The sequence below is a fragment of the Musca autumnalis genome, unplaced genomic scaffold (assembly GCF_047663935.1).
Source record: "Musca autumnalis isolate F117 unplaced genomic scaffold, ASM4766393v1 scaffold_392, whole genome shotgun sequence".
Taxonomy (NCBI): Eukaryota; Metazoa; Arthropoda; class Insecta; order Diptera; family Muscidae; genus Musca; species Musca autumnalis.
This window is the reverse complement of record NW_027411969.1, coordinates 1-27,781: the sequence shown is the minus strand read 5'-3', so window position 1 is coordinate 27,781 and position 27,781 is coordinate 1. Positions and strand designations below refer to the sequence as shown.

Genomic DNA, 27,781 nt, shown 5'->3' with positions numbered 1-27,781 from the left:
TAGAGTACCTGACCCCTTGGCTCGTCTCCTCTAAAGTAGATAGCCCTTCGGGTCGTCTACTGTAGAGTAGATGGCCCTTTGGGTCGTCTACTGTAGAGTAGATGGCCCTTTGGGTCGTCTACTATAGAGTATATGCCCCTTTGGGTCGTCTACAGTAGAGTATATGGCCCTTTGGGTCGTCTACTGCAGAATAGATGGCCCTTTGGGTCGTCTACTGTAGAGTAGATGACCCTTTGGGTCGTCTACTGCAGAGCAGATGGCCCTATGGGTCGTCTACTGTAGAGTAGATGACCCTTTGTGCCGTCTATTGTAGAGTAGATAGCCCTTTATGTCGTCTATTGTAGAGTACCTGACCCCTTGGCTCGTCTCCTCTAAAGTAGGTGGCACTTTGGGTCGTCTACTGCAGAGTAGATGGCCCTTTGGGTCGTCTACTGTAGAGTAGATGGCCCTTTCGGTCGTCTACTGTAGAGTAGATGGCCCTTTCGGTCGTCTACTGTAGAGTAGATGGCCCTTTGGGTCGTCTACTGTAGAGTAGATGGCCCTTTGGGTCGTCTACTGTAGAGTAGATGGCCCTTTGGGTCGTCTACTGTAGAGTAGATGGCCCTTTGGGTCGTCTACTGTACAGTAGATGGCCCTTTGGGTCGTCTACTGTACAGTAGATGGCCCTCTGGGTCGTCTACTGTAGAGTAGATGGCCCTTTGGGTCGTCTACTGTAGAGTAGATGGCCCTTTGGGTCGTCTACTGTAGGGTAGATGGCCCCTTGGGTTGTCTACTGTATAGTAGATGGGACTTTGGGTCCTCTACTGTAATGACCTCCTAAAGTTCTTCCATAGACAGAAGACATCCAAAAGTTTTCCATAGATAGGTTTTCCACTAATAGAGTACCTCCAACTGATAGACGGCCTAAGTAATTCCATTGTCAATGTTTGTTTTTGATGCATTAGAAACCGCTGGAATGACCATTATATTGACGTGTGGGGGTATTTCAAATCCAATTTCTAATAATCTTCTAAACACTTTTGTTTAGAATTCAATAAAGAAAAATAATTAAATACAAAAAAAAAAAACAAAACAAAATAAATACACAATGATGCAACAACAAAAACTAATTACAAAGAAGAAAAAAAGTAAAACAAAAAAAAAAAAACAAACGTCAAACAAATTAGGCATACGTATCATTTTTGTCTTCTTCTTGTTTTTTTTAATACAAAACACAAAAAAAGTGCCAAACAGGTTATCATCGGCGTTGGAACTGCGAAAGCAAACAAAATCTCTGAACACCATAAAACAAATGCTTGCCAGACAGTCAGCCGGAGGCTAGGCCGCTTTGCGAATAAAACAAACAAGTAAAACGCCACTTAAAGTTCTTTCTAATCCGCAAACACAGACACGCCACACGAATCAAAAGAGATTCATTTAATCGGCGGTTGTTGTTTAGTTGGAGGTACTTTAGGTGGCGTGAAAAAGAATCGGCTATTGTTTCTCTCAAAGCGTCTAAGTTAATCGACAACAACAACAAACGGCGAAAAGGAAATCACACACGGAAATACGTAACGCATTCCACAAACCCGCCCGCATAGTTGGCTGCTTCTTTAAATTATGGAAGTGGAAAAATTCTCATCTTATTTACACACACATCTTGTTTGGATAAAAAGCGGATGGCTTGTGCCGAAGTGTTTTTGAATAACTTAATAATAAATATTTTACAGGCAGAGAACGAAAAAAAACACGTAAAAACAAATAAATAGACTTAGAAAACAATTCTCCAGATTTCTTTGGCAAAGCGGTGTATAAGTAGATTTCTTACAAATATCGTCATGAATATGAATAATAATTAAGTCGGAACATCTGTGGCTATTAAATGAAATCTATAGCGTAATTTGTTTTAATGACCCATCATAGCGTCGAAATGATGGGATCGGTATCAGCTATTGTGGAGAAGAACATAATTTAATAAATTGAAACGCTGTTGTTGTAGGATGAATCACATTAAAATTATATTTTATATTTTAAATGTCAGTACCTACCTGATTATCAAAGAGGCTATAGCAGAACGCTCGTTCTCGAAGTTGGATAATGGAATAGGTATTCAACAATATTCTATATATAAAAGGCAGCCAAAACGTGTTTTACAGAAAAAGCATCTCCAAAGAATCTTTTACAAATAGAGGTCCTCAACATTAAATATACCTCATAAAAGTTTTTTAGCAAATTTAGGACCTTCTAAAGGTATTCAAGATATAAAACACTCCCTTAAGCTCTTCTATATGCCTATGTATAACAGAAGACTTCAACAGACAAAAGCTCTACCAAAAGCTATTCAGGAATCAAAAAGTCTTCTATTAATAGAAGACCCCGTAAAGGTCTTCCGCAAACAGATGAATCCGAAAAATATTTTTTAGACAGAAAACCTCCAAAGATCTTCTTTGGATCGAAAACCTTCAAAGGTCTTTTATGGAAAGAAGACCCCGAAAAGTCTTCACTGGACGAAAAATCCCCCGAAAGGTACTTTATGAAAACATCAGAAAGAAATCTTCTATACAAATTTCCTACAGGTATTCTACAGACAGAAAACCTCATAATGGTCATATATAGAAGATTTCCTAAAGTTCCTCTATAGATAGAATACCTCCGGATGGTCCCCTATACTAAAAATACCTCCAAAAGATCGTCCGTGGAAAGAATACCTAACGTTCTTCTATGCACAGAAAACCAATGAAAAGAAAACCCCCGAAAATATTTTTATGAATAGAAAACCTCCAAAAGGTCGTCCATGGAAAGAAGACATCTTAGAGGTCTTCCACATATGCAGAGTACCCCTTAAAGTTCTTCTATGCAAAGAATATCTTCTATAGAGAGAGACCCATATATAGGTATCAAATAAAAAAAACACTTCCAACGATAGAATGCTCATAAAGAACTTCTAGAGATAGAAGACTTTCTAAAGGTCTGTAATAGACAGAAGACCTTTAAGGTATAGGAAACCTTCTGAAAGTCTTTTTCTCCTAAAAGTCTTCTAAAAGTTTTCTATGGATGGAAGACATTTTAAAAGTCATCTAGGGACATAATAGTTCTTAGTATAGTTCCTTCTCTAGTTATGCTATGGTCCGATGATCTTCCAAAGACCTGCTATAGACAGAAGACCTCTTAACAGTCTTCTAAAAATAGAAGACCTCCTATAGGTCTGTAATGGACAGAAGACCTCTTAAGGTATAGGAAACCTTCTAAAAGTCTTCTGTAGATATAAGACCTCCTAAAGGTCTTTTAAAGGTTTTCTATGGATGGAAGACACTTTAAAAGTCATCTAGGGACAAAATACCTTCTATAGTTATGCTATGGCCCGAAGATCTTTCAAAGACCTGCTATAGACAGAAGACCTCTTAAAAGTCTTCTAAAAATATAAGACCTCTTAAAGGTCTTCTATAATTAGAAATGAAATAATCTTCTTAAGCTACAGTTATGTAGCGTAAATGATCTTCTTAAGTTACAGGACCTCCTAAAGGTCTCCTCTAGGTAGAAGACCTCCTAAAGACCTTCTTAACTTAGAATACTTCCTAATGTTCTTCTACAGTAAGAATACATCTTAAAGGGGTTCTTAAGTTATAAGACCTCCTAAAGGTCTTCGAAAAGTAGAAGACCTTCGAAAGGTCTTCAAAAAGAAGAAGACCTCCCAAAGGTATTCTAAACGTAGAAGCCCTCCTAAATGTTTACTAAAGGTGGAATACAGTCAAAAGGTCTTCTAAAGGTAAAAGGTCTCCTAAAAGACTTCTGTTCTTAGAAGACCCACTTAAGGTGGAAGATCATCTAAGGTTAGAATACCTCCTAAAGGTGTACGTAAGTTGGAACACCTTCTTCTTAAGTTGAAAGACATCCTAAAGGTCCTCTTAACTAGGAAGAACTAATAAAAAAAGAAACCTTGTTGACCACCTACAATGCAATAGGCCGGTCTGTGGTAAGCTATGCGGCGCCAGCGTGGTCTGCAAAAGTTAGCACTACGGAGTGGAAGAAGATTAAAACTGCCAGAATGCTGCCCTGAGGACTGCAACAGGGTGCCTCCTCATGACACCAATGGGCCATCTTCATGAGGAGACGAAGATTTTACCGGTGCGTCCACACAATAAGATGTCGATGTAGTACCTGCTTGGGTGTTATCGCAGTGAGCATCCCTGTCACAATTTAATGGACAGGCTCCCAGGCACGTCAGGAGAGATCTTCATGATCTAGAGAGAGGTGTCCAAAGGTATAAAAGAGAACCTCTAGACCAACGAGCTTATCATGCAGACTTGGATAGCATTCACACTGACATGGTTGCGCAGGCAGTACAGAGATACAGTGTGAATGCCGTACTTTGAGACCACCCCCCATCCATCGCAGCAAAAGAAAGCCAGTTGCCAAGGCAAACACGAGTGATTTTAAGATCCGGCTAAGATCCGGACGATGCAGCCGCCTCAATTCGTATTGGGACCGAATTGACGCCACACATGTCCAGCATGTGGACTGGCCACACGATATACTGCATTTGTTTAGCTGCCCAGCCAACCCCACTCACCTGTCTCCTGATTCCTTATGGACGCAACCAGTCCAGGTTGCAGAATTCTTGAATCTGGATACAACCTGATAACTGAAATAAAACACGAACGAAAACATTTGCGTTGCTACAACAACAACAGTAAAAGTCTACTTAAATTTAGAAGACATCCTAAAAGTCTTCTTAAGTTAGAACATCTCCTAAAAGTATTCTTATGTCAGAAGACCTCCTAAAGGTGTTATTAAATTAAAAGACTTCCTAAAGGTCTACTTAAGTTGGAAGTCCTCCTAAAGATCTTCTTAAGTTAAAAGACCTCCTAAAGTTCTCCTAAGGTAAAAACTTCTAAAGTTAGAGGACCTGCTAAAGTTCTTCTTAACTTAGAACAACCTAAAGGTCTTCTTTAGTTAGAGAATCTCTGAATGGTCTTCTATATTTAAAATGCCTCTTAAAAGTTTTCTTAACATAGAAGGCCTCCTAAAGGTTTTCCTAAGTTAAAACACCTCCTAAAGTTATTCTAAAGGTAAAAAAATTCGTAAGTGGTCTTCCTAAGGTAGAAGACCTCCTAAAGGTCTTGTATAGTTAGAAGACCACCTAAAGATCTTCTTAAGTTAAAACACCTCCTAAATTTCTTCCAAAGGTAAAAAACTTCGTAAAGTTAGAGGACCTGCTAAAAGCCTTATTAAGTTAGAACAACCTATATTTAAAATCTCTCTTAAAAGTTTTCCTAACATAGAAGGCCTCCTAAAGGTTTTCTTAAGTTAAAACACCTCCTAAAGTTCTTCTAAAGGTAAAAAGTCAGAAGACCTCCTAAAGGTCTTCTTAAGTTAAAACATCTCCTACTGATCTTCTAAACGTAGAAAACCTCGTAAATGGCCTTCTTCTTGTATAGTTAGAAGACCACCTAAAGGATTTGTATTGTCAGAAGACATCATAAAAGTCTACTTATGTTAGAAGAACTCTAAAGGTCACGGTGAAGGTCTCTTATAGCTAAAAGGTCTCTAAAGGTCTTCTTAAATCCTAAAGGATTTCTATTGTAAGAAGACCTCCTAAAGCACTTCTATGGTTAGTTATAAGACTTCCTACTGGTCTTCTATAGATAAAAGACCTCCTAAAGGTCTTCATAAGTTAGAAGACCTCCTAAAGGGTCTTCTTAAGTAAAAGACCACCTGAAAGACATATATAGTTAGAAGACCTCCTAAAAGGTCTTCTTAAGTTAGAAGAGCAACTAAAAGCCTTTTAACTTAGAAGTCCTCTTAAGGTCTTCTCATGCTGGAAGACCTCCTCAATGTCGTCTAAGTAAGAAGGCCTCCTAAAGGTCTCTTGAGTTAGAAGCCCGCCTAAAAGTCTTCTTAAGTTAGAAGTCTTCTTAAGGTATTCTCAAGCTGGTCCTAAATGTCGTCTTAAGTTAGAAGACCTCTAAAAGGTCTTCTTAAGTTAGAAGACCTCCTAAAGGACTCCATAATTTAAAAGACCTTTTAAAGGTTCTCAAAATGGGCACTCTAAATGTCTCCGAAAGGTCTTCTTAAGTTAGAACACCTATTAAAGGTAGAACATCTAATGGTCTTCTTAAAATAGAACGGATCAACTGACGTTGAGCCATATCGGTCCACTCCTACAGGTACAATAGTTCAAAAATTATCTCTAAAATAATGCTTACGATAACTTTCGAAGGGAGTAGCCGATTTTGTTTCAAACATTGCATATCTTAATATTTCATGCAGACTTAGATTAGGTTTGAATATGGACTACATCGGTTCACTATTAAGGGAACATTCCAACAAAACTTTATAATTTCCCGCATAAGTGCCACACTCATTACCTTTAGACTATACACTTTGATACGTCCAAAAATGTGCCTCATCGAAATAATGGTTTAACCTCAAGTATGTTTGAACGAAATCCTTTTCAGGCAATTTCGAGTCGATTTAGCCCTCCGTCCTCTCGCATCAGCAGGTTGTCCTTGCGACCATCTTTACGATGAAAAACCTTTTATGGGGGCAAATCCATACTAATGGCCTAAAAGTTCCAAAAAACCCTGACGGCACCAACTAAAATAGCATATCCGAAATGCACAAGAGCTATCATGCTTTCGCAGGGAGTGTCTGTTTGGTGAAAACTTCGCACATCGTATTATTTCTTCCAGTCATATATCCGGTTGAAATATGGACTATATCGGTTTGGGAAAAGTACAGTTTTAAGATTCTTTTCGGGTCTATTTAAAACCACTGCAGAAGGTTTTGTTCACGGTCCCTATTACAACGGCACAATTTTTTCCGTAGTTAGTCCATACTTCCTGAGATAATGGAATAATAAAGATAAAACAACCTGCCGGCACATGCTAAAATGGCTAGAGTGCCGAATAACTCTTAAACTTTTTCAAAAATTATTCCCAAACTTAGTTAAACGTAATTAAATATTTCGAGTTCTCCATGAATCAGATGTTTATACCCTCAGCCTTAAGCCTTTTTGTAGAAAATTTACTTATGTTGAAACTGAGGTATGGGGTATTGTAACTCGCGAATTGTTGTAATGTACCATAACTTTTGAACGCATTTAGGTAAAATAAACTGTTTTAGCACGATTCACCAATGGATTTCTTAAAATTATAATTTGAGCGGAAGCTGTGGTCATATTAATGTAAAAAAATAGGAAAAAATCGTTGAAGGAAACGAGTTTTTTAAGTCAATTTTCAATTAGTGGCTTTACAATACAATGTAGAGTATAATGTTCAAAGAAGAAGTTAAAGAATACACTTTAGGGATGAAGTTTCTAATGTATGATTTTTTAATATAACCACTGCATCAATCTCAAACGGATGCTGACATTTTGAAGACTGAAAAATTGGGTTTTTTGAATTTTTGCTCTAATCGGGACGCGCAACTGTACTCGTTTAAAAACTGATTATGAGATTGTAGTACTCGCGAATACGCATTTTTTGATGTATAACTCGGGCGTGTAGCCTTCAAAGGTTCACAACAATCTCAGCTTAAAGTCGAAATTTTCGTGCGTATATTTTTCTAAAAAACCAGTTTTTTGGATTCAAAATTTACAAATGCCATTCGATTTCAGTGGAAACCTGCGTGAATTTAGTTTTTTTACGTTTTGAATCTAACAAGCCTTTGCGCGTCTAAATCCATCCACTAGATCGGCGGATATGATACCCCTCAAATTTTGAAAATCTGCAAAAAATGTTTTTGAAAATATCGCGTATTTAGACGCGTTTTAGATGTGTTATTCCTACTTAGATAAATAGAGCGAAACGCATATTTAAAATGTGCGAAAACAGATATTGAAAAACGTTCGCGAATCCGGAGATATAATAGATTTTTTCTAAAAACTGAGTGCGATGCTACATCCACGGTTCTTGATGGAACGGATTGAAATGACATTGGATGATGTATTTTTTAATGGTGATCATTGAAATCGGATGCGCATAAAATGCAAATGTACTTCGTGGAAATTATGGGCATTTTACTGTTTTTTACACCCTAACATGCAACTGATGCTACATCGTGGTCGCCAAATGGAATTTCACAAAATGTATATCAAATAAGAGGGATGGATTCGCTGTTTTGGAAAATCGGATGCTCATCATGCCATTTTCACTATTACGTGGTTTATATGCGTTTCAAATGTTGTAATATTCAATATAACATTATTTTAATGTTATGCCACAATTGGAATTCCTTGTGATTTAATATAATGTTCTAAAAATATTCGCCAATAAGAAAACTATATACGAAAAATTTGTTGCAACGAAATATCTTCGTTATTGCGTGACATTTGGACGAAAACGACGATGAACTCAAACATTTTTAAATGGTTTTATTTAGCTCACCCCGTTTGTTTTATTTATTATTTATTTATTCTTGGGTCAAATTTAGTAATTCAAATTTCACCCTCTTCCTGTCAACCGATTAATCTGAAATTTTGTATACACTTTGGATTTTGGTGACAATACAATTATATTTATTCATTATCATTATAAATTCAAGATGGCGGCCGCTACAAAATGGCGGATAACGTAGGTTTTATCAATCCCATCAATATGGGTATCAAATGAAAGGGCTCAACAAGCTCAACAACAATATACTATAAAAAATTGAAATCCAAGATGGCGGCCGCTATAAAATGACGGATAACGTAGGTTTTATCAATCCCATCAATATGGGTGTCAAATAAAAGTGCTCAACCAGTAGAATACAATGTACTATATAAAGTTAAAATCTAAGATGGCGGCCTCTACAAAATGGCGTAAAACTTAGGTTTTATCAATCCCCTCAAAATGGGTATCAAATGAAAGGTCTCAACAAGTAGAATACCATTTACTATGCAAAATTGAAATCTAAGATGGCCGCCGCTACCAAATGGCGGATAACGTAGGTTTTATCAATCCCATCAATATGGGTACAAATGAAAGGGCTCAACAAGCAGAATACAATATACTATAAAAAATTGAAATCCAAGATGGCGGATAAAGTAGGTTTTATCAATCCCATCAATATGGGTGTCAAATGAAAGGGCTACACAAGCAGAATACAATATACTATAAAAAATTGAAATCCAAGATGGCGGCCGCTACAAAATGGTGGATAACGTAGGTTTTATCAGTCCCATCAATATGGGTATCAAATGAAAGGGCTCAACAAGCAGAATACAATATACTATAAAAAATTGAAATCCAAGACGGCGGCCGCTACAAAATGGCGGATAACGTAGGTTATATAAATCCCATCAATATGGGTATCAAATGAAAGGGCTCAACAAGCAGAATACAATATACTATAAAAAAATGAAATCCAAGATGGCGGCCGCTACAAAATGGCGGATAACGTAGGTTTTATCAATCCCACCAATATGGGTATCAAATAAAAGGGCTTGACAAGAAGAATACAGTGCACTATACAGTACATCTTATACACCCGAAAGCCATACAGTTTCCAGCTAAGTACAATTACGGGACGGCTGAAAGAAGAATGTTGCCTTTAATACTATTATGGGCTTCTACTATACATAAAATGCAGGGCAACACTGTGGATCACGCAGTCGTATACTTAGGTGCGAAACTGTTTGAAGAAGGTCAAGCCTACGTGGCTCTTAGTAGAGTAAGATCTTTGCAGGGACTACGTATAGAGGAGTTGGACTGCAATAAACTATCGGGCAAGAAACCTTGCAATAATGAAGCACTAAACTAACTAAACAGAATGCGAAATAAAAACTAAAAACTAGAAAATAAAAATAGGTAAAAAAACTTTTTAAGTTAAACGGTTTTATGTTAAACATACATTGCAATGTTTAAGATAAATGTACTAAAAACCAAAAAATAATAAAATAGATACAGTCGTGGGAATTATAAACATATGCATAGACTAGACTAAAATAAAACCGTGGGGCACGTCAATTGTCTACAAATTATCGACTTAATGTGCGATAGAAGAATCGTTTAATTCGTCGTTAGGCAGTTGGCCCGCAGACGGTGAGGAAATTACTTACTATTTCTTGCTCATGGAAATTCCAATAGTTATACACACTGCTGCCTGGCGAGGAAGCGTTTCACTGCTCGTAGTTTGTCTTTAATCGAAAAAGTACTACTCGCTCACCACTATGAAACCCTAAAACTCGCTTATAATCGAGCTTGCTAGCTTGTTTCCACATTCTAGCCCTACTTATCACACGTCCATCGTTGTCGGTTGAACAACTGCCTAATTATAGTGTAACATTACAAAACAAACATTTTAATCAACTATTGTAGACAATTGACGTGTCCCACGGTTTTATTTTAGTCTAGTCTATGCATATGTTTATAATTCCCACGACTGTATCTATTTTATTATTTTTTGGTTTTAGTACATTTATCTTAAACATTGCAATGTATGTTTAACATAAAACCGTTTAACTTAAAAAGTTTTTTTACCTATTTTTATTTCTTCAACCTTTCCTATAAAACCATAAAAAATAAAATTAGAATAACATGCTTTTTATTTCTTTCGTCATATTTTCCTTGTATTTTTGCAAATAGCATGAATACTATAGCTCCAAACTTCACGACTTACGTTTCATTTTATTCCTCACAATGTCTGGATGCTGCTATAATTTTTTTATATATTTTTTTGTAAGTATAAGCGATATTGTTTCAAAAATTAGTTTGTAAATACGTGAAATTATTTAACAAATTTAAACAAATTGAAACTTTTCGCATTTTTTTTGCATCATCGCAAAGTGTGCGAATTCAGTTGACGCAAATAGGATATAACAGCTTACTATATTAAGCCGCGATTTTTTTAGATTTTTTTCTAATTAGCATAATTAAAACGGTCATATCTTTTGCGCGCAACGATCAAAGTTTGTAACGAAAACAGATTTGTAGATGTAGTATCAAATTTTTTTTTTGATTTTTTTGAAATGGAATAGACGATTTTAGAAATTTTTGCTGATATACACTTTGATACGACCAAAAACGTTTCAGACAATTTGAAGTCGATTTAGCCATGTCCGTCCTGGCTGGTGCGCAGAATAACCCTCGAACGGATCAATCGATTCGAACCAACATTTGGGTAATATTTTGTCCAAACTTAGTTTAAGTTGGAAGATGGGTCATATCGGTCCACTCCTTCCGGTACCTCCCCCACAAAAGTTCAAAAATGTTCTGGTGTGAACGGTAACTCTCGAAGGTAGCAATCGATTTGATCCAAACTTTGTACATCGTATTATTTCTTCCAGAAACAGATCGGGTTCGAATATGGACTATCTCGGTCCACTCCTTCCTTCGGGTACCTCCCACACAAAATTCGGATAAAGTGAAGTTTAAGAGCACCTCTCGGATCATTTCGAAATATCTTTCATTAGGTTGTACTTGCGGCTCTCTTTACGACGGTACAATTTTTTCCTGCGCAAGTCCATACTTCCTGAGGTATTGGCTTAAAAGCTGCATGAAACCCCGACGACACCAACCAAAATGGCAAATGCGCAAGATAATTCTCGCAATGAGTTTCTGATTGGTGGAGACTTTCCACATCGTATTATTTCATCCACTCATGTATCAGTTTGGAATATGAAATATATCGGTCCACCCCTTCGGGTACCTCCCACACAAAACTCGGATAAAGTTAAGTTTAAGAGCTCCTCTCGGATAGTTTTGAAATTTTTTTCAGTAAGTTTTCCTTGCGGCTAACTTTACGACGGTGCAATTTTTTCTTGTGCAAGTTCATACTTCCTGAAATATTGGCCTAAAAGCCCCAAGAAACCTGACGGCACCAACCAAAATGGCAAACAGTGGAAAAACAGGTTCATGGTCACACTTTTGCTTTGAAATTGCCAACATCCATCAATACGTTAAGTGTCCGCAAAACGTTTGCGCTACTCGTCAACATTAGGAGGGATCTTCTTTTTATCTTAAGGCCGTTTCACTAAAACTCATTTTGCAAAAAAAATCATCATATCGCTCATTTACTCGAAGAGTGGCATAACTGAGTTAGCAATTTCTATTTTTTCTACGACTTCTACTTTATATTGTGTCAAATTTTCATGCTCATATCTCCAAATGAGTTACAGCTCATTTACTACGGGTTTGGCATAATTCAAGAACAATTTTTTTTGAGTTTATGAAGCACAAAACCCCACTACAAAACATGCTTGATCTTGCATAAAAATTTAGCACTGCTTGCAAAATATGGTCCAAGTAGTTATTTTATTTTATGTGTAATAATATTTTTAAGTTGGGAAGTCAAATTTCAATCGCCAACTTAAAATGCGATTTTCTGGAAACTGCATTTTTTTAAGATGTGCCACTCTTTGAGTATATGATGCCTGCAAATATTAAAATATACTTTAATATACTCCATATTCTATCGACCATTGACCCACTCGCTGATCAATTGATTGACTGACTGATTGATCGATCATGTCAGACGAATGACACATGTGAGCAAATACATTTTTCACACATATTCCCACCCACGCATATGCACGCTAGACAGTTATAATAACTGAGCAATCATAAAGCACACTGCACACACATACATACATACAACTTTTAAGAGTAGTGGTTCAACGTTGATCGATTAACCAACTGACCGACTAAAATCCAAAACGACAAGTGACAGTGTCAAGAACACTTAAACCTCCTCCGCTCAATGTCCTCGGCTATGTGACATACAAAAGCGTAGCAAAAGAGAAGCGAAGCGGAAGAAGAAGAACACAGAGAAACTAAATCATGTTCACACAAGTCATGCGTGTATATCGGAATCACAAACAACACGCAATTTCTAAGCAAGGCTTTTGTGTATAAAGTGGTGAACCCAATAAGGGAAGGTGGCAGGAGTGGGGGAGGAGGCGATGTGATGATGTAGCTTCTGTGTCACATACTGTGCATGGATTTCTTTGAGATTTATACTCTTCCCAAAACGAGACAACAACAGCAAAAAAACCGAGCAATTTATTTAGAGTTTGCGCATAACTGTGGCAACAACAACAGATGACAATAGCAATAGCGCCAGTATTGTTCATTATAAATAATAACAATTACAGCAACAATAACTATAACAACAATGACAGCAACAACAACACTAACGCTAACATCAACAACGCGAAGAGCAATAACTGTATCAGTGCATAAAGTATAGCTCGCAAACAAATTGTGTTTTAATTAAACGTTTGGCAACAACAATAATAACAACAACAAATGTGGACTTTATAGGCATATTAAACAAACATACACTCACGAATATAAACATATGTACATTGTACATACATAGGAATTTATGACATATACATGTATGTGTATGAGACATGCCTTTACTTTTGTTATACACTGCAGTTTATTGCAAATACTCATACGTATGAATGTATATATACATTAGGGTGTACCTCCAATTTGATCATAATATCTTAAATTTATATTGAACATTGGTGGCGTCGTTTTTTATTGGGATAGCTAATACAATTTTGTTTTTATACCCTCAGCCTTTAAGCTAAAGAGGGTATTAACACTTTGATACGACCAAAAATGTGCCTCATCGAAATAATGGTTTTAGACCCCAAGTATGTTTGTACGATATCCGTTTCAGACAATTTTGAGTAGATCTAGCAATGTCCGTCCGTCTGTCTGTCTGTCGGTGCGCACGATAACTCTCGAACGGATCAATCAATTCGGTTCAAATTTTGGGTATCGAAATATTTTGTCCAGATTCGATTTAAGTTCGAAGATGTGCCATATAGGTCAACTCATTCAGGAACCTCCCCCACAAATGTTCAAAAATTGTCGCAAAACTTGTGCGCACGATAACTCTTGTAGGAAATAACCGATTTGGTGCATACTTTGCACATCGTGTAATTTCTATCAAACTTAGATGAGGTTCCAATATGGACTCAATCGGTCCACTCCTTCGGGTACCTTCCACACAAAATTTCGGAAAAGTTCACTTTAGGACCTGGTCTCGAATCGCTTTGATTTTTGTTTACACAAGTTGTATTCGCTGTCCTCTATACGACGCTGTAAGTTTCATTAGGCGCAAGTCCATACTTCCTGAGAAAATAGCCTGAAAGTTACAAAAAACCCTATGACACCGTGTGTAGTGGTTGGAGCTCAAGATAACTCTCGAACGGATCTGCCGATTCGGTCCAAAATTTGGCTTTCGTAATATTTTGTCCAAGTTCAAAGATGGATTATATCGGTCCACTCCTTCCGGTACCTCCCCCACAAAAGTTCGAAAATGTTCGGAAAATTTGTGCGTACGATAACACTTGAAGGGAGTAACCGATTTGGTCCATACTTTGCACATCGTTAAATTTCAACCAGACTTAGATGAAGTTCAAATATAGACCCAATCGGTCCACTCCTTCGGGTATCTCCCACACAAAATTTCGGAAAAGTTCAGTTTAGGAGCTGCTCTTGAATTGGTTTAATTTTTGTAGTAACAACTTGTATTAACTGTCCCAATACGACGGCACCAGTTTCGTCAGGGGCAAATCCATACTTCCTTAGAAAATAGACCGAAAGTTGCAAAAACCCCCTATGACACCGTGTGTAGTGGTAGTGTAACGCAAGATAACTCTCGAACGGATCTGCCCGTCAGGTCCAAAATTTGGCCTTCGTAATATTTTGTCCAATCTTAGTTTAAGTTCGAAGATGAGCCATATCGGTCCACTCCTTCAGCTACCTCGCGTGGTTCATGCGACGTCGATATTCACCGTCAACGCAGATTGGTCCGTAGATCTTTCGAAGATTTTTTTCTCTCAAACACACGAAGCACTGTCATATCTGTTGCGCAAGTACCCAGGCTTCGGAGCCATACATCAGCACGGGTAGTATCAGTGTTTTGTAGAGCGTTATTTTTGTTTGACGAGATGTGGCTTTGTTTCTTAACTGCTTACTTAAACCAAAGTAGCATCTGTCGGCCAATACAATTCTTCTTTTTATTTCACAACTGATGTCGTTTGATGTGTTTACGGAGGTGCCGAAGTAGACGAAGTCTTTTACTACCTCAATATTATAGGAACCAACTTCCACAGTAGGTCCGAGCTCAATGGACGCATTGCGCGTCGACACCATCAACTTGGTCTTCTCACCGTTTACCTCCAGACCCACTTTAGCAGATTCTCCTTCGACCTTCATAAAGGTATCGGTTACTTATTTTACTGATCGTCCCATGATGTCTATATCATCAGCATAAGCAAGTAACATGTGGCTATTGGTGTAGATTGTGCCACTTCTTTTGACGTTTGCCTCTCGTATAACCTTTTCCAGCAGGATGTTGAAGAGATCAGACGAAAAGCTGTCTCCTTGTCTGAAACCTCTTTTGGTACCAAACTCTTCGGAGAGGTTCTTTCCTATTTTAACTGAGGACCTCGTGTCAGTTAAAGTCATTTTACAAAGCCGGATGAGCTTTGCGGGGATACCAAATTCAGACATGGCTTGGAATACCTTTGAACGCAGCGGGCTGTCGAAGGCTGCTTTATAATCGACAAAAACGTGATATGTGTCGATCTGCATCTTTTGGGTCTTCTCCAGGATTTGCCGCAGGGTAAATATCTGGTCAATGGTGGACTTGCCAGATCTAAAGCCGCATTGGTATGGTCCAATTATCTCGTTGACCATAGACTTTAGTCGTTCGCACAATATCCCTGACACGATCTTGTAGGCAATAGGGAGAAGACTTATAGTTAGTTAGAAGGCCCCTATAGTTAGAGCATACAGTCTTTTCTCCCTTCTTGTGGACGGGACACAGGATACTCAGGTTCCCATCGTCGGGTACTCGTTCTTCTTGCCAGATGGTGCTAACTAGCTGATGAATACAATTTATCAGCGTGTCGCCTCCGGTTTTGAACGGTTCAACTGGTAAGCCATCGGCTCCTGCTGCCTTATTATTCTTCAACCGATTTATTGCTGTCTTTACCTCATCTTGGCTGTACGGTATACATTCAACACCATCTTCTGGGATTGGGACTGTGGTATCTTCGTCGTCTTCGCTGCTATTGGATACCAACAGTTTTGAAAAATATTCTTTCCATATCCTGAGTACACTATCTGTATCAGTTACAAAATTACCTTGCTGGTCTCTACAGGACGATGTGCCTGTACCAAAGCCATCAGTTTGATGCTTGACCCTTTGGTAGAATTTTCGGACTTCATTCTGGCTCCTGTACATCTCGATTTTTTCACACTCCCGCTTTTCCATCCCTCTCTTTTTCCTGCGGAAAAGACGTTTCTCTTCTCTCCTTTTCTCCCTGTATCTCTCTCGTACGCTACGAGTTGCTACGGATTGTAAAGTAGCCCTATAGGACGCATTTTTCTCTTCGGTGGCAGAACGATACTCCTGATCATACCATGGATTCCTTGGTGGAGGTTTCTGGTATCCAAGTATGGATTTTGCGGCTGTTTGCATGGAGTGTGCAATGATTTGCCATTGCGCTGATATGTTATCGGAATGAGGAGTGCTCTCATTAAGCAATTGGGCTAGTTGAGTGGAATATGCTGTGGCTATCTGTTGTGTTTGCAGCCTATCGATGTCCAACTTCCGAGTTGTGTCTGTTCGTGCTTTGTTTGCTTCATTTAAGCGGGTGCGTACCTTTGCTGCAACGAGGTAATGGTCCGAATCAATGTTTGCGCCTCGGAATGATCGTACATCCAACACGCTCGATAAATGTCTTCCATCTATCACACCGTGATCAATTTGATTTCTTGTTTTCTGATCTGGAGACAGCCAGGTGCCCTTATGAATATCGAGATGATTAAATCTGGTACTGCTAACTACCATGTTTTTTGCAGCTGCAAAGTCTATCAGCCTCATACCATTGTCAGATATTTCACTGTGGAGGCTGAATTTCCCGACTGTTGGGCCAAAGATATTCTCCTTTCCAATTTTGACATTAAAATCGCCTAGAATGATTTTAATGTCATGGGCAGGGCAACGGTCATATGTTTCTTCTAAGCGCTCGTAAAATATATCTTTGGTCTGTTCGTCCTTTTCTTCAGTGGGAGCATGAGCGCAAATAAAGCTGATGTTCAAGAATTTAGCTTTTATTCGAATTGCAGCAAGTCTTTCATTCACTGGAGTGAAGCTGGATACCAGATACCTAACTACGAATCCGCAACCAAACTCATGCTTTACGTCATGGCAGCTATAATACAGGGCGTCACCTTTAGGTGTTCTTGTGACGCATTTCCCAATCCATCGTATTTCCTGTATGGCAGTAATATCGGCCTTGTACTTTTCAAGTACGTCTTCCACTGCGAAGACTGCACCTTCTCTATAAAGAGTGCGAACATTCCAGGTGCAGATTCGCAGATCAAAAAAAAACATTGTTCCACAACATCCCATACGGGACAAGGGAGACTTCTCTCATATCAATGAGTGCACCCCGATTCATATTTAGCTCAATGATATGGGACCTACTGTTTATCGCCGAGTCCGAACGGCGTGTTTTAAAACACCACTTGTGGAGAAGTTTTTAAAGGCAAATTTCGCCAACATTACTGAGGGGTATTTTGCCACCGTTGAAAAATCTTTGATGTTGCCTGGCCGGGGAATCGAACCCCCGACCTTCTGCGTGCAAGGCGGGCGTGCATACCATTGCATCACGGTGGCACCCGCAGATCATGGTCCTTAAAACGTTTCCAGGGTTCGTCAACTTTAGAGGGGTTTGTTTTTCTTTTCTTTCGTTTTTTCATAGTAGGATTTTTTTTTTCTAAGGGAGGGTTACTAACCCGACGCCCAAACCCAATTTTTTAATGTTCTTATGGGTGAACGCGCCGCACATGTTAGCTCACTACCTTTAACGGGTGTTAAAGGCAGTTCCCCAGGTGACACCACGGGGAGGTCAGTGTCGACTTGAGATGAAAGAGGGACCAAGATAAATCCTGGGCTTTGCCATGTTAAAACCGGTCAGGACCGTTCCTTGGTATCTTCCAGCCCCTACTTCACCCTTTATACTTTATATATTATTTTTATACCCTACACCACTATGTGGTAAGGCGTATTATGTGTTTGTATGTAACATACAAAAAGAAGCGAGATAGACCCATAGTTCCTTCTAGGGATATACATAGAATCACTTTCTGAGTCGATTTATGCATGTCCGTCCGTCCGTTCGCAACATACAGGTCGCATTTGTTGACCTATTTCGCTGAAAATTTGGGAATACCATTTTTTTAGCCGTCGGAAGATCAAGTTCGAAGATGGGCTATATCGGTCCAAGTTTTGGTATAGCCCCCATATAACGGTACCTCCCGATTTAAGGTATTTTAAGGATCTTAGCTGCATTTGTTGCCAAACCAGCTGAAATTTTACATTTGAGGTTCACAATGGCCGCGAAATTGCTCCACTAAAAATTGTCAAGATAGGTCCACGGTTCGGTATAGTCCCCATATAACGATACCTCCCGATTTAAGGTATTTTATGGATCTTAGCCACATTTTTTGCCCAAACTAGCTGAAATTGTACATATGTGGTTCCCAGTGGCCACGAAATTTCGCCACTTAAATTGAGCCAAATTATATCGAAATCGGTTCAGATTTGGATATTGCTCCCATATATATGTTCGCCCGATTTCACGTATTTGCTGCACCAAACACGCTATATACGTCCGATTTTGATGAAATTTGGAATGTGTGACTGAATTCGGTCTGGAAATAAATGTGCCAAATTATATCAAAATCGGTTAAGATCTGGATATAGCTCCGATTTATACTTTACATATTTACAGTGGTGTAGGGTATTATATAGTCGTCCCCGCCCGACTTTGATCCTTTCCTTACTGGTTTATATTTTATATTTAATAATCCTGGACACCCCAATGTACTTAAATATTCACACAAGTATGTGGTCATAGAATTAACGGTACAAATGCTTTTGTCATCATCATCATCCGCCACCACCCTCACAAAGAATATAACTGAAGTTCCTCTACCTCTGCAGTGGTATGAGTTTATGATTGTGTTTGAGTGCCTACCGTAAAATATACACAGCCACACTTAGATGAATATAGAAACATATGACCGTAAAAATCAGTAGGTAGAATCATCTACATATATGGCCATATGATATAGTACTAGTGCTGTAATGCTTCATTTAGGAAATCGGTTGCAAAGTAAGGCAACACAATTTGAATAGATTTAGGCAATTAAACGACCCATTTCACTGTCCTAGTTCAAAAACGTATGAGTAACATCATACAAAATGACGTGAAAGTTTACGCAGTTTCTTTAAACAAACAACCAGTGTCCATTGAACTAGATAGTGAACTAGGTCGTCCAATATAGTTCAATTGGAACAACTCTAAATTTGAACATTCTTCAATGAACTATTCCAGCGGTGGGATACGGATACTTTATACAATTGAAATGGAATTACGCATACGCCATTTAAGTAACAACAAAAACAAATATTTTAGTGTATATACGAATTTGAAAAAAAATCTTTGACATAGATGATGATATTATCCATGTCATTCTTCTTAGACAATTTCTTCAAAGTTCAAAACAATCCATGAAATAAAATTGGAATAAAAAATTTTAATTGTAATTTTTTTTTTTTGCTTCAATCGGGCAAACATTCACTTTCCCCATTGTCAGAAAATACCCAGCAGGGTATTCAACTACACCAACAACAACAATTGAAAATTGATTTGATTGCTCTATAAAAAAAACTCAACTTAAACTAATACTCTCCGAGTGACAAGCAAAGTAAAGTCAGAGAACTATGTCACAGAATGAGATTGTATCGATGTAACTAACTAACTGTTCTGCCTTGAGAATTCTACAGATTTGTGTTGTTGTTGTTTTTGTTTGTTTTGTGCTTAACAAAGTTGCACAAAATCATTGAACAATGCAACAACAACAAACGCAATAGCGATAAACTACAGTTTATGGCTATTTTTTAGTTTTTTGTACTTTTGAAGGATGACTAAACTGTAACGAAATAATACACTTCGAATGTTTTCCTCGTTCCGCCGCCCACTAGTTTTTCATTGCAGCATAGCCGGGTATAAGTGCATCCATCCAACGGTGCAAAAGTTTTGTCATTTAGCGAGATAAAGTTTTTTGTTTGGTTTACTTTTTAGTTTTACATTTTTTGTCTGTTTTTTTTTTTTTTTTTTATTTGCTAAGACCAGCGGAACAACGGACAAATTAAAACGGAAGTGAGAAATATTTCAAAATTTTTTAATTAAATGTTTTTGTTGGAGATTTGTTTATAAATCAATTTTAATTAGCAGTTGTTAATAACAAGGCAACTTAGTAAAGGATGGATGGGCATACAAATATGGCGAAACGGCTTTTTTCTAGGCAACACAAGAAGATTTGGAAGTTTATAGTGTCATTTTTTGTATCACATACAGTGGGCCTCATTTTTTCACAGTGTACACGAAAAATAATCCATAATCCTTCATACTGGGTTTTTGGAACATTCGGGCGATCATCAAGCGAAACATGGAGCATAAAATTATAGCCTTGTAATAAAGACCTTGTAAACATGCCAGCTAGTTGTTCAGTGCTCATCTAATTACCTGGTGCCTTCAAGAGTCAGTTCTTTAACTCTTGGGTCTTCATGGTTCGTATGTCGCCTTTGTTGGGAAATTTGGTCTATTTTTTGGATATTCGACGAGCGAACGGCTGCATCTGTGATGATGTTCCGGAAATTTTGCTCAGCTACCTGAGGAGAGAAGGGACAGGTCTCTGAAACGGTGATTGGTAAATTCCAAAACTCTTCACAATCAGAAAATTGCCATAGTTAAGAAAAGTAGGGCTTTAAGATGGTATTATTTCGTGTGGCATGTTAACTGAGACGATGATAGGAAGATGGCCTGAGCCAAGCGAAAAGACGGGTTGTCGAAATACGTTATTTATCAGACCTAGTGCCACAATGGTGATGTCTGGCGAGCTGTAGCAATCTATCAGACCTCAGGTCTGAAAGGTTTTTCGTAGGAAAAATTATCAGACCTCAGGTCTGAAGAGTTTTTTAAGGTCTGATGGGTTTTTCCATAGCAAAAATTCTCAGGTCTGAACAGCTTTTCCATAGGAAAAATTCTCAGGCCTCAGGTCTGATGGGTTTTTCCATAGGAAAAATTCTCAGACCTCAGGTCTGATGGGTTTTTCCAAAGGAAAAATTCTCAGACCTCAGGTCTGATGGGTTTTTCCAAAGGAAAAATTCTCAGACCTCAGGTCTGATGGGTTTTTCCAAAGGAAAAATTCTCAGACCTCAGGTCTGATGGGTTTTTCCAAAGGAAAAATTCTCAGACCTCAGGTCTGATGGGTTTTTCCAAAGGAAAAATTCTCAGACCTCAGGTCTGATAAGTTTTTCCATAGGAAAAATTCGCAGACCTCAGGTCTGATGAAAAAAATAGGAAAAAATCTCACACCTCAGGTCTGATGAGTTTTTCCAAAGGAAAAATTCTCAGACCTCAGGTCTGATGGGTTTTTCCAAAGGAAAAATTCTCAGACCTCAGGTCTGATGGGTTTTTCCATAGGAAAAATTCTCAGACCTCAGGTCTGATGGGTTTTTCCAAAGGAAAAATTCTCAGACCTCAGGTCTGATGGGTTTTTCCATAGGAAAAATTCTCAGACCTCAGGTCTGATGGGTTTTTCCATAGGAAAAATTCTCAGACCTCAGGTCTGATGGCTTTTTTCAAAGGAAAAATTCTCAGACCTCAGGTCTGATGGGTTTTTCCAAAGGAAAAATTCTCAGACCTCAGGTCTGATGGGTTTTTCCATAGGAAAAATTCTCAGACCACAGGTCTGATGGGTTTTTCCATAGGAAAAATTCTCAGACCACAGGTCTGATGGGTTTTTCCATAGGAAAAATTCTCAGACCTCTGGTCTGATGGGTTTTTCGCAGACCTCAGGTCTGATGAGTTTTGCCATAGGAAAAATTTTCAGGCCTCAGGTCTGAAGAGTTTTGCCATAGGAAAAATGTTCAGGCCTTAGGTCTGAAGAGTTTTTCCATAGGAAAAATTATCAGACCTCAGGTCCGAAGAGTTTTTCCATAGGAAAAATTCTCAGGCATCAGGTCTGATAAGTTTTCCTATAGGAAAAATTCTCAGGAAACAGGTCTGATGAGTTTTTTTTAAGGACTGATGAGTTTTTCCATAGGAAAAATTCTCAGGCCTCAGGTCTGATGAGTTTTCCGATAGGAAAAATTCTCAGGCCTCAGGTCTAATGAGTTTTCCGATAGGAAAAATTCTCAGGCCTTACGTCTGATGAGTTTTCCGATAGGAAAAATTCTCATGCCTCAGGTCTGATGAGTTTTCCGATAGGAAAAATTCTCAGGCCTCAGGTCTGATGAGTTTTCCGATAGGAAAAATTCTCAGGCCTCAGGTCTGATGAGTTTTTCTTTAGACCTCAGACCTGATGTGTTTTTCTATAGAAAAACTTCTCAAACTTCAGGTCTGATGAGTTTTTCTATAGGAAAAATTCTCAGGTTTGATGAGTTTTTCCATAGGAAAAATTCTCAGACCCCAGGTTTGATGAGTTTTTCCATAGGAAAAATTCTCAGACCCCAGGTCTGATGGGTTTTTCCACAGGAAAATTTCCCGGACCACAGGTCTGATGAGTTTTTTCACAGGACAAATTCTCAGACCTCAGGTGTGATGAGTTTTTCGATAGGAAAAATTCTCAGACCTCAGGTCTAGTGAGCTATTCCATAGGAAAAATTCTCAGGCCTCAGGTCTGATGAGTTTTTCCATAGGAAAAATTCTCAGACCTCAGGTCTTCCACAGGAAAAATTCTCAGACCTCAGGTCTGAAGAGTTTTTTCTCAGAACTCAGGTCTTAAGAGTTTTTCCATAGATAAAATTCCCAGACCTGAGGCCTGATGAGTTTTTCCATGAGAAAAATTCTTAGACCTCAGGTCTGCTGAGTTTTCCCATAGGAAAATTTGTCAGGCCGCAGGTCTTATGAGTTTATTCATAGGAAAAACTCGCCTCAAGTCCGATGAGTTTTTCCATAGAAAAAAATTCTCGGACCTCAAGTCTGATGAGTTTTTCCTTAGGAAAAATTCTTAGACCTCAGGTCTGATGAGTTTTTCCTTAGGAAAAATTCTTAGACCTCAGGTCTGATGAGTTTTCCCATAGGAAAAATTCTTAGACCTCAGGTCTGATGAGTTTTTCCATAGGAAAAATTCTCAGACCTCAGGTTTGATGAGTTAGTTTTTCCATAGGAAAAATTCTCAGACCTCAGGTCTGATGAGTTAGTTTTTCCATAGGAAAAATTCTTAGACCTCAGGTCAGATGAGATTTTCCATAGGAAAAATTCTCAGACCTCGGGCCTGATGAGTTTTTCCACAGGAAAAATTCGCAGACCTCAAGTCTGATGAGTTTTCCATAGGAAAAAATCTCACTCCTCAAGTCTGAGGAGTTTTTCCATCGGAAAAATTCTCAGACCTCGGGTCGGATGAGTTTTTCCACAGGAAAAATTCGCAAACCCCAAGTCTGATGAGTTTTTCCATAGGAAAAATTATCAGACCTCAGATGTGATGAGTTTTTCCATAGGAAAAAATCTCACTCCTCAGGTCTGATGAGTTTTACCATAGAAAAAATTTCTCAGACCTCAGATTTTATTAGTTCTTCCATAAGAAAAATTCTCAGACCTCGGGTCTGATGAGTTTTTCCATAGAAAAAATCTCACACCTCAGGTCTGATGAGTTTTTCCATAGGAAAAATTCTCAGATCTCAGGTCTGATGAGTTTTTCCATAGAAAAAAATCTCAGACCACGGGTCTGATGTGTTTTTCCATAGAAAAAATTCTCAGACCTCGGGTCTGATGAGTATTTTTCATAGGAAAAATTCTCAGACCTCGGGTCTGATGAGTTTTTTCATAGGAAATATTCTCAGACCTCGGGTCTGAAGAGTTTTTTCCATAGGAAAAATTCTCAGACCTCGGGTCTGATGAGGAAAAATTATCAGACCTCAGGTCTAATGAGTTTTTTCATAGGAAAAATTATCACCTTTAAATACTTTCTTTAACAAAACATTTATTACAATTTGCATTACTTAAATATTTAATTTAATTCGCATTACAATTGTTTGCTCTAATTCCCTCCTTTCTTTTCACATTTTTTTCATTGCAGACTCTTACGTCGTGATAGCGAAGATTCATCTGTTCGATGCTCGTACTGTTCTGTACTAAATGTCAACGAGAACGATTTGAGGAGATCCTTTGAAAATACCTGCACCGATTCATTGGTAACAGCTTTTGATGATGAGGCTTTACTAATATGCGACCAAGGAAACGAAATGGCAAGGACAAAGGTTTATTTTATTCATTTAGGGCGTAGGTGACACCTACACATAACTGCAGCGGCAATAGCAGCCAGCAGTAGCATGTTCATCCAACATACTCAGCCTCTCCTCTTCTCACACATTGACACAAAAACCAACCAATATTCATTCATACCCATCACCTACCTACGTTGTTGTTGTTCCGAGCATCTTGTTGGCCTACAATCAGATTTCGTACTGATGTAGTTGACCGGGGCAGACAGAAACCAAACAACCTGCCAAAACCAACTAAACATCATCATCAACAGCTGCAGCATCAGCAATTTGTCCAACCAACCGACTAACCAACCATCCATCCATCAAATCATTCACACTTTTTCAGACATCTCATCGTCATCAATGGGCAGCCAAGCAACCAGTCAGCCACCACCCAGTTAGACAGTTAGCATGCCAAACCATTGGACATTCTGTTTAGACACACACACGTTAATATTTCACGCTAACGCCTGGCTTACATACATCATACAGACATACATATCTATCCATCCATCTATCAATCACATCATATTTGCATGATTAGTTGTTGTTATTGTTTCAATTTGTTCATAGTTAGTAGTTGTTGTAGTTTTTTGTTATTTTGTAAAATCAACACAGTGGGTGATGATTTTAATAAAAAACAAACATTGGTGCATTTGAGAAATACATATCATTATTTGTTTTTGGATGTTCTACTCGCTGGGGACAATTCTACGAGGAAGTCGAAAAGACTCTTCACTCTCCTGGGCGATAGAGAACTTCATCACTATTTTACAGCCTTTCATCTATGCTAACCATTTCTTCCACACCAACCATTACTCCGATTAAATTTAACACCCTGAGTTATCTACTGAACATTTTTTTGGTTGTAGTTGAATGTAGAAAATCCGTTCGATGTTTACACATGTACCCTTATGCATTCCCATTTATTTCTTTTTCTCTTATTGTTCTCTTTGATTTCCTTTTTCATTTATTTTAGGTTCACTTTGATGACGTATCGTTGTACGGGACTCCGAAAGAGGAGCCAATGCCTTCCATCCCCATTGTTTCGGAAAAAGTTTCAGCGAATTTCTTAAAAAGTCAATTGCAATCATGGTTTCAACCGACCGACAATCGGTTGGCTATGAAATTATTTGGCAGCCGCAAAGCTTTGGTCAAAGAAAGAATACGTCAGAAGACTTCCGGACATTGGGTTATTCACCCATGCAGTTCATTCAGGTAAAGAAAATTATACAATGTTCGTAATGAAAAAATATTATATATAAAATTTAAAATATAAAATATAAAATATTAAATATAAAATATAAAATATAAAATATAAAATATAAAATATAAAATATAAAATATAAAATATAAAATATAAAATATAAAATATAAAATATAAAATATAAATATAAAATATAAAATATAAAATATAAAATATAAAATATAAAATATAAAATATAAAATATAAAATATAAAATATAAAATATAAAATATAAAATATAAAATATAAAATATAAAATATAAAATATAAAATATAAAATATAAAATATAAAATATAAAATGTAAAATATAAAATATAAAATATAAAATATAAAATATAAAATATAAAATATAAAATATAAAATATAAAATATAAAATATAAAATATAAAATATAAAATATAAAATATAAAATATAAAATATAAAATATAAAATATAAAATATAAAATATAAAATATAAAATATAAAATATAAAATATAAAATATAAAATATAAAATATAAAATATAAAATATAAAATATAAAATATAAAATATAAAATATAAAATATAAAATATAAAATATAAATATAAAATATAAAATATAAAATATAAAATATAAAATATAAAATATAAAATATAAAATATAAAATATAAAATATAAAATATAAAATATAAAATATAAAATATAAAATATAAAATATAAAATATAAAATATAAATATAAAAATATAAAATATAAAATATAAAATATAAAATATAAAATATAAAATATAAAATATAAAATATAAAATATAAAATATAAAATATAAAATATAAAATATAAAATATAAAAATATAAAATATAAAATATAAAATATAAATATAAAATATAAAATATAAAATATAAAATATAAAATATAAAATATAAAATATAAAATATAAAATATAAATATAAAATATAAAATATAAAATATAAAATATAAAATATAAAATATAAAATATAAAATATAAAATATAAAATATAAAATATAAAATATAAAATATAAAATATAAAATATAAAATATAAAATATAAAATATAAAATATAAAATATAAAATATAAAATATAAAATATAAAATATAAAATATAAAATATAAAATATAAAATATAAAATATAAAATATAAAATATAAAATATAAAATATAAAATATAAAATATAAAATATAAAATATAAATATAAAATATAAAATATAAAATATAAAATATAAAATATAAAAATATAAAATATAAAATATAAATATAAAATATAAAATATAAAATATAAAATATAAAATATAAAATATAAAATATAAAATATAAAATATAAAATATAAAATATAAAATATAAAATATAAAATATAAAATATAAAATATAAAATATAAAATATAAAATATAAAATATAAAATATAAAATATAAAATATAAAATATAAAATATAAAATATAAAATATAAAATATAAAATATAAAATATAAAATATAAAATATAAAATATAAAATATAAAATATAAAATATAAAATATAAAATATAAAATATAAAATATAAAATATAAAATATAAAATATAAAATATAAAATATAAAATATAAAATATAAAATATAAAATATAAAATATAAAATATAAAATATAAAATATAAAATATAAAATATAAAATATAAAATATAAAATATAAAATATAAAATATAAAATATAAAATATAAAATATAAAATATAAAATATAAAATATAAAATATAAAATATAAAATATAAAATATAAAATATAAAATATAAAATATAAAATATAAAATATAAAATATAAAATATAAAATATAAAATATAAAATATAAAATATAAAATATAAAATATAAAATATAAAATATAAAATATAAAATATAAATATAAAATATAAAATATAAAATATAAAATATAAAATATAAAATATAAAATATAAAATAAAATATAAAATATAAAATATAAAATATAAAATATAAATATAAAATATAAAATATAAAATATAAAATATAAAATATAAAATATAAAATATAAAATATAAAATATAAATATAAAATATAAAATATAAAATATAAAATATAAAATATAAATATAAAATATAAAATATAAAATATAAATATAAAATATAAAATATAAAATATAAAATATAAAATATAAAATATAAAATGTAAAATATAAATATAAAATATAAAATATAAAATATAAAATATAAAATATAAAATATAAAATATAAAATATAAAATATAAAATATAAAATATAAAATATAAAATATAAAATATAAAATATAAAATATAAA

The 27,781-nt window shown here is 35.2% G+C and overlaps 1 protein-coding gene across 1 annotated transcript in view; it reads left to right on the top strand.

The window, feature by feature from the left end:
• LOC141400547 (uncharacterized) overlaps positions 1–25,495 on the top strand; it is a 64,405-nt gene extending 38,910 nt beyond the window's left edge. The window contains exons 3-4 of the mRNA XM_073979754.1: positions 24,087–24,255; positions 25,253–25,495. Of these exons, the coding sequence (XP_073835855.1) occupies positions 24,087–24,255; positions 25,253–25,495 (412 nt within the window). The remainder of the gene's footprint in view (positions 1–24,086; positions 24,256–25,252) is intronic.
• The last annotated feature ends 2,286 nt before the right edge of the window (positions 25,496–27,781 follow it).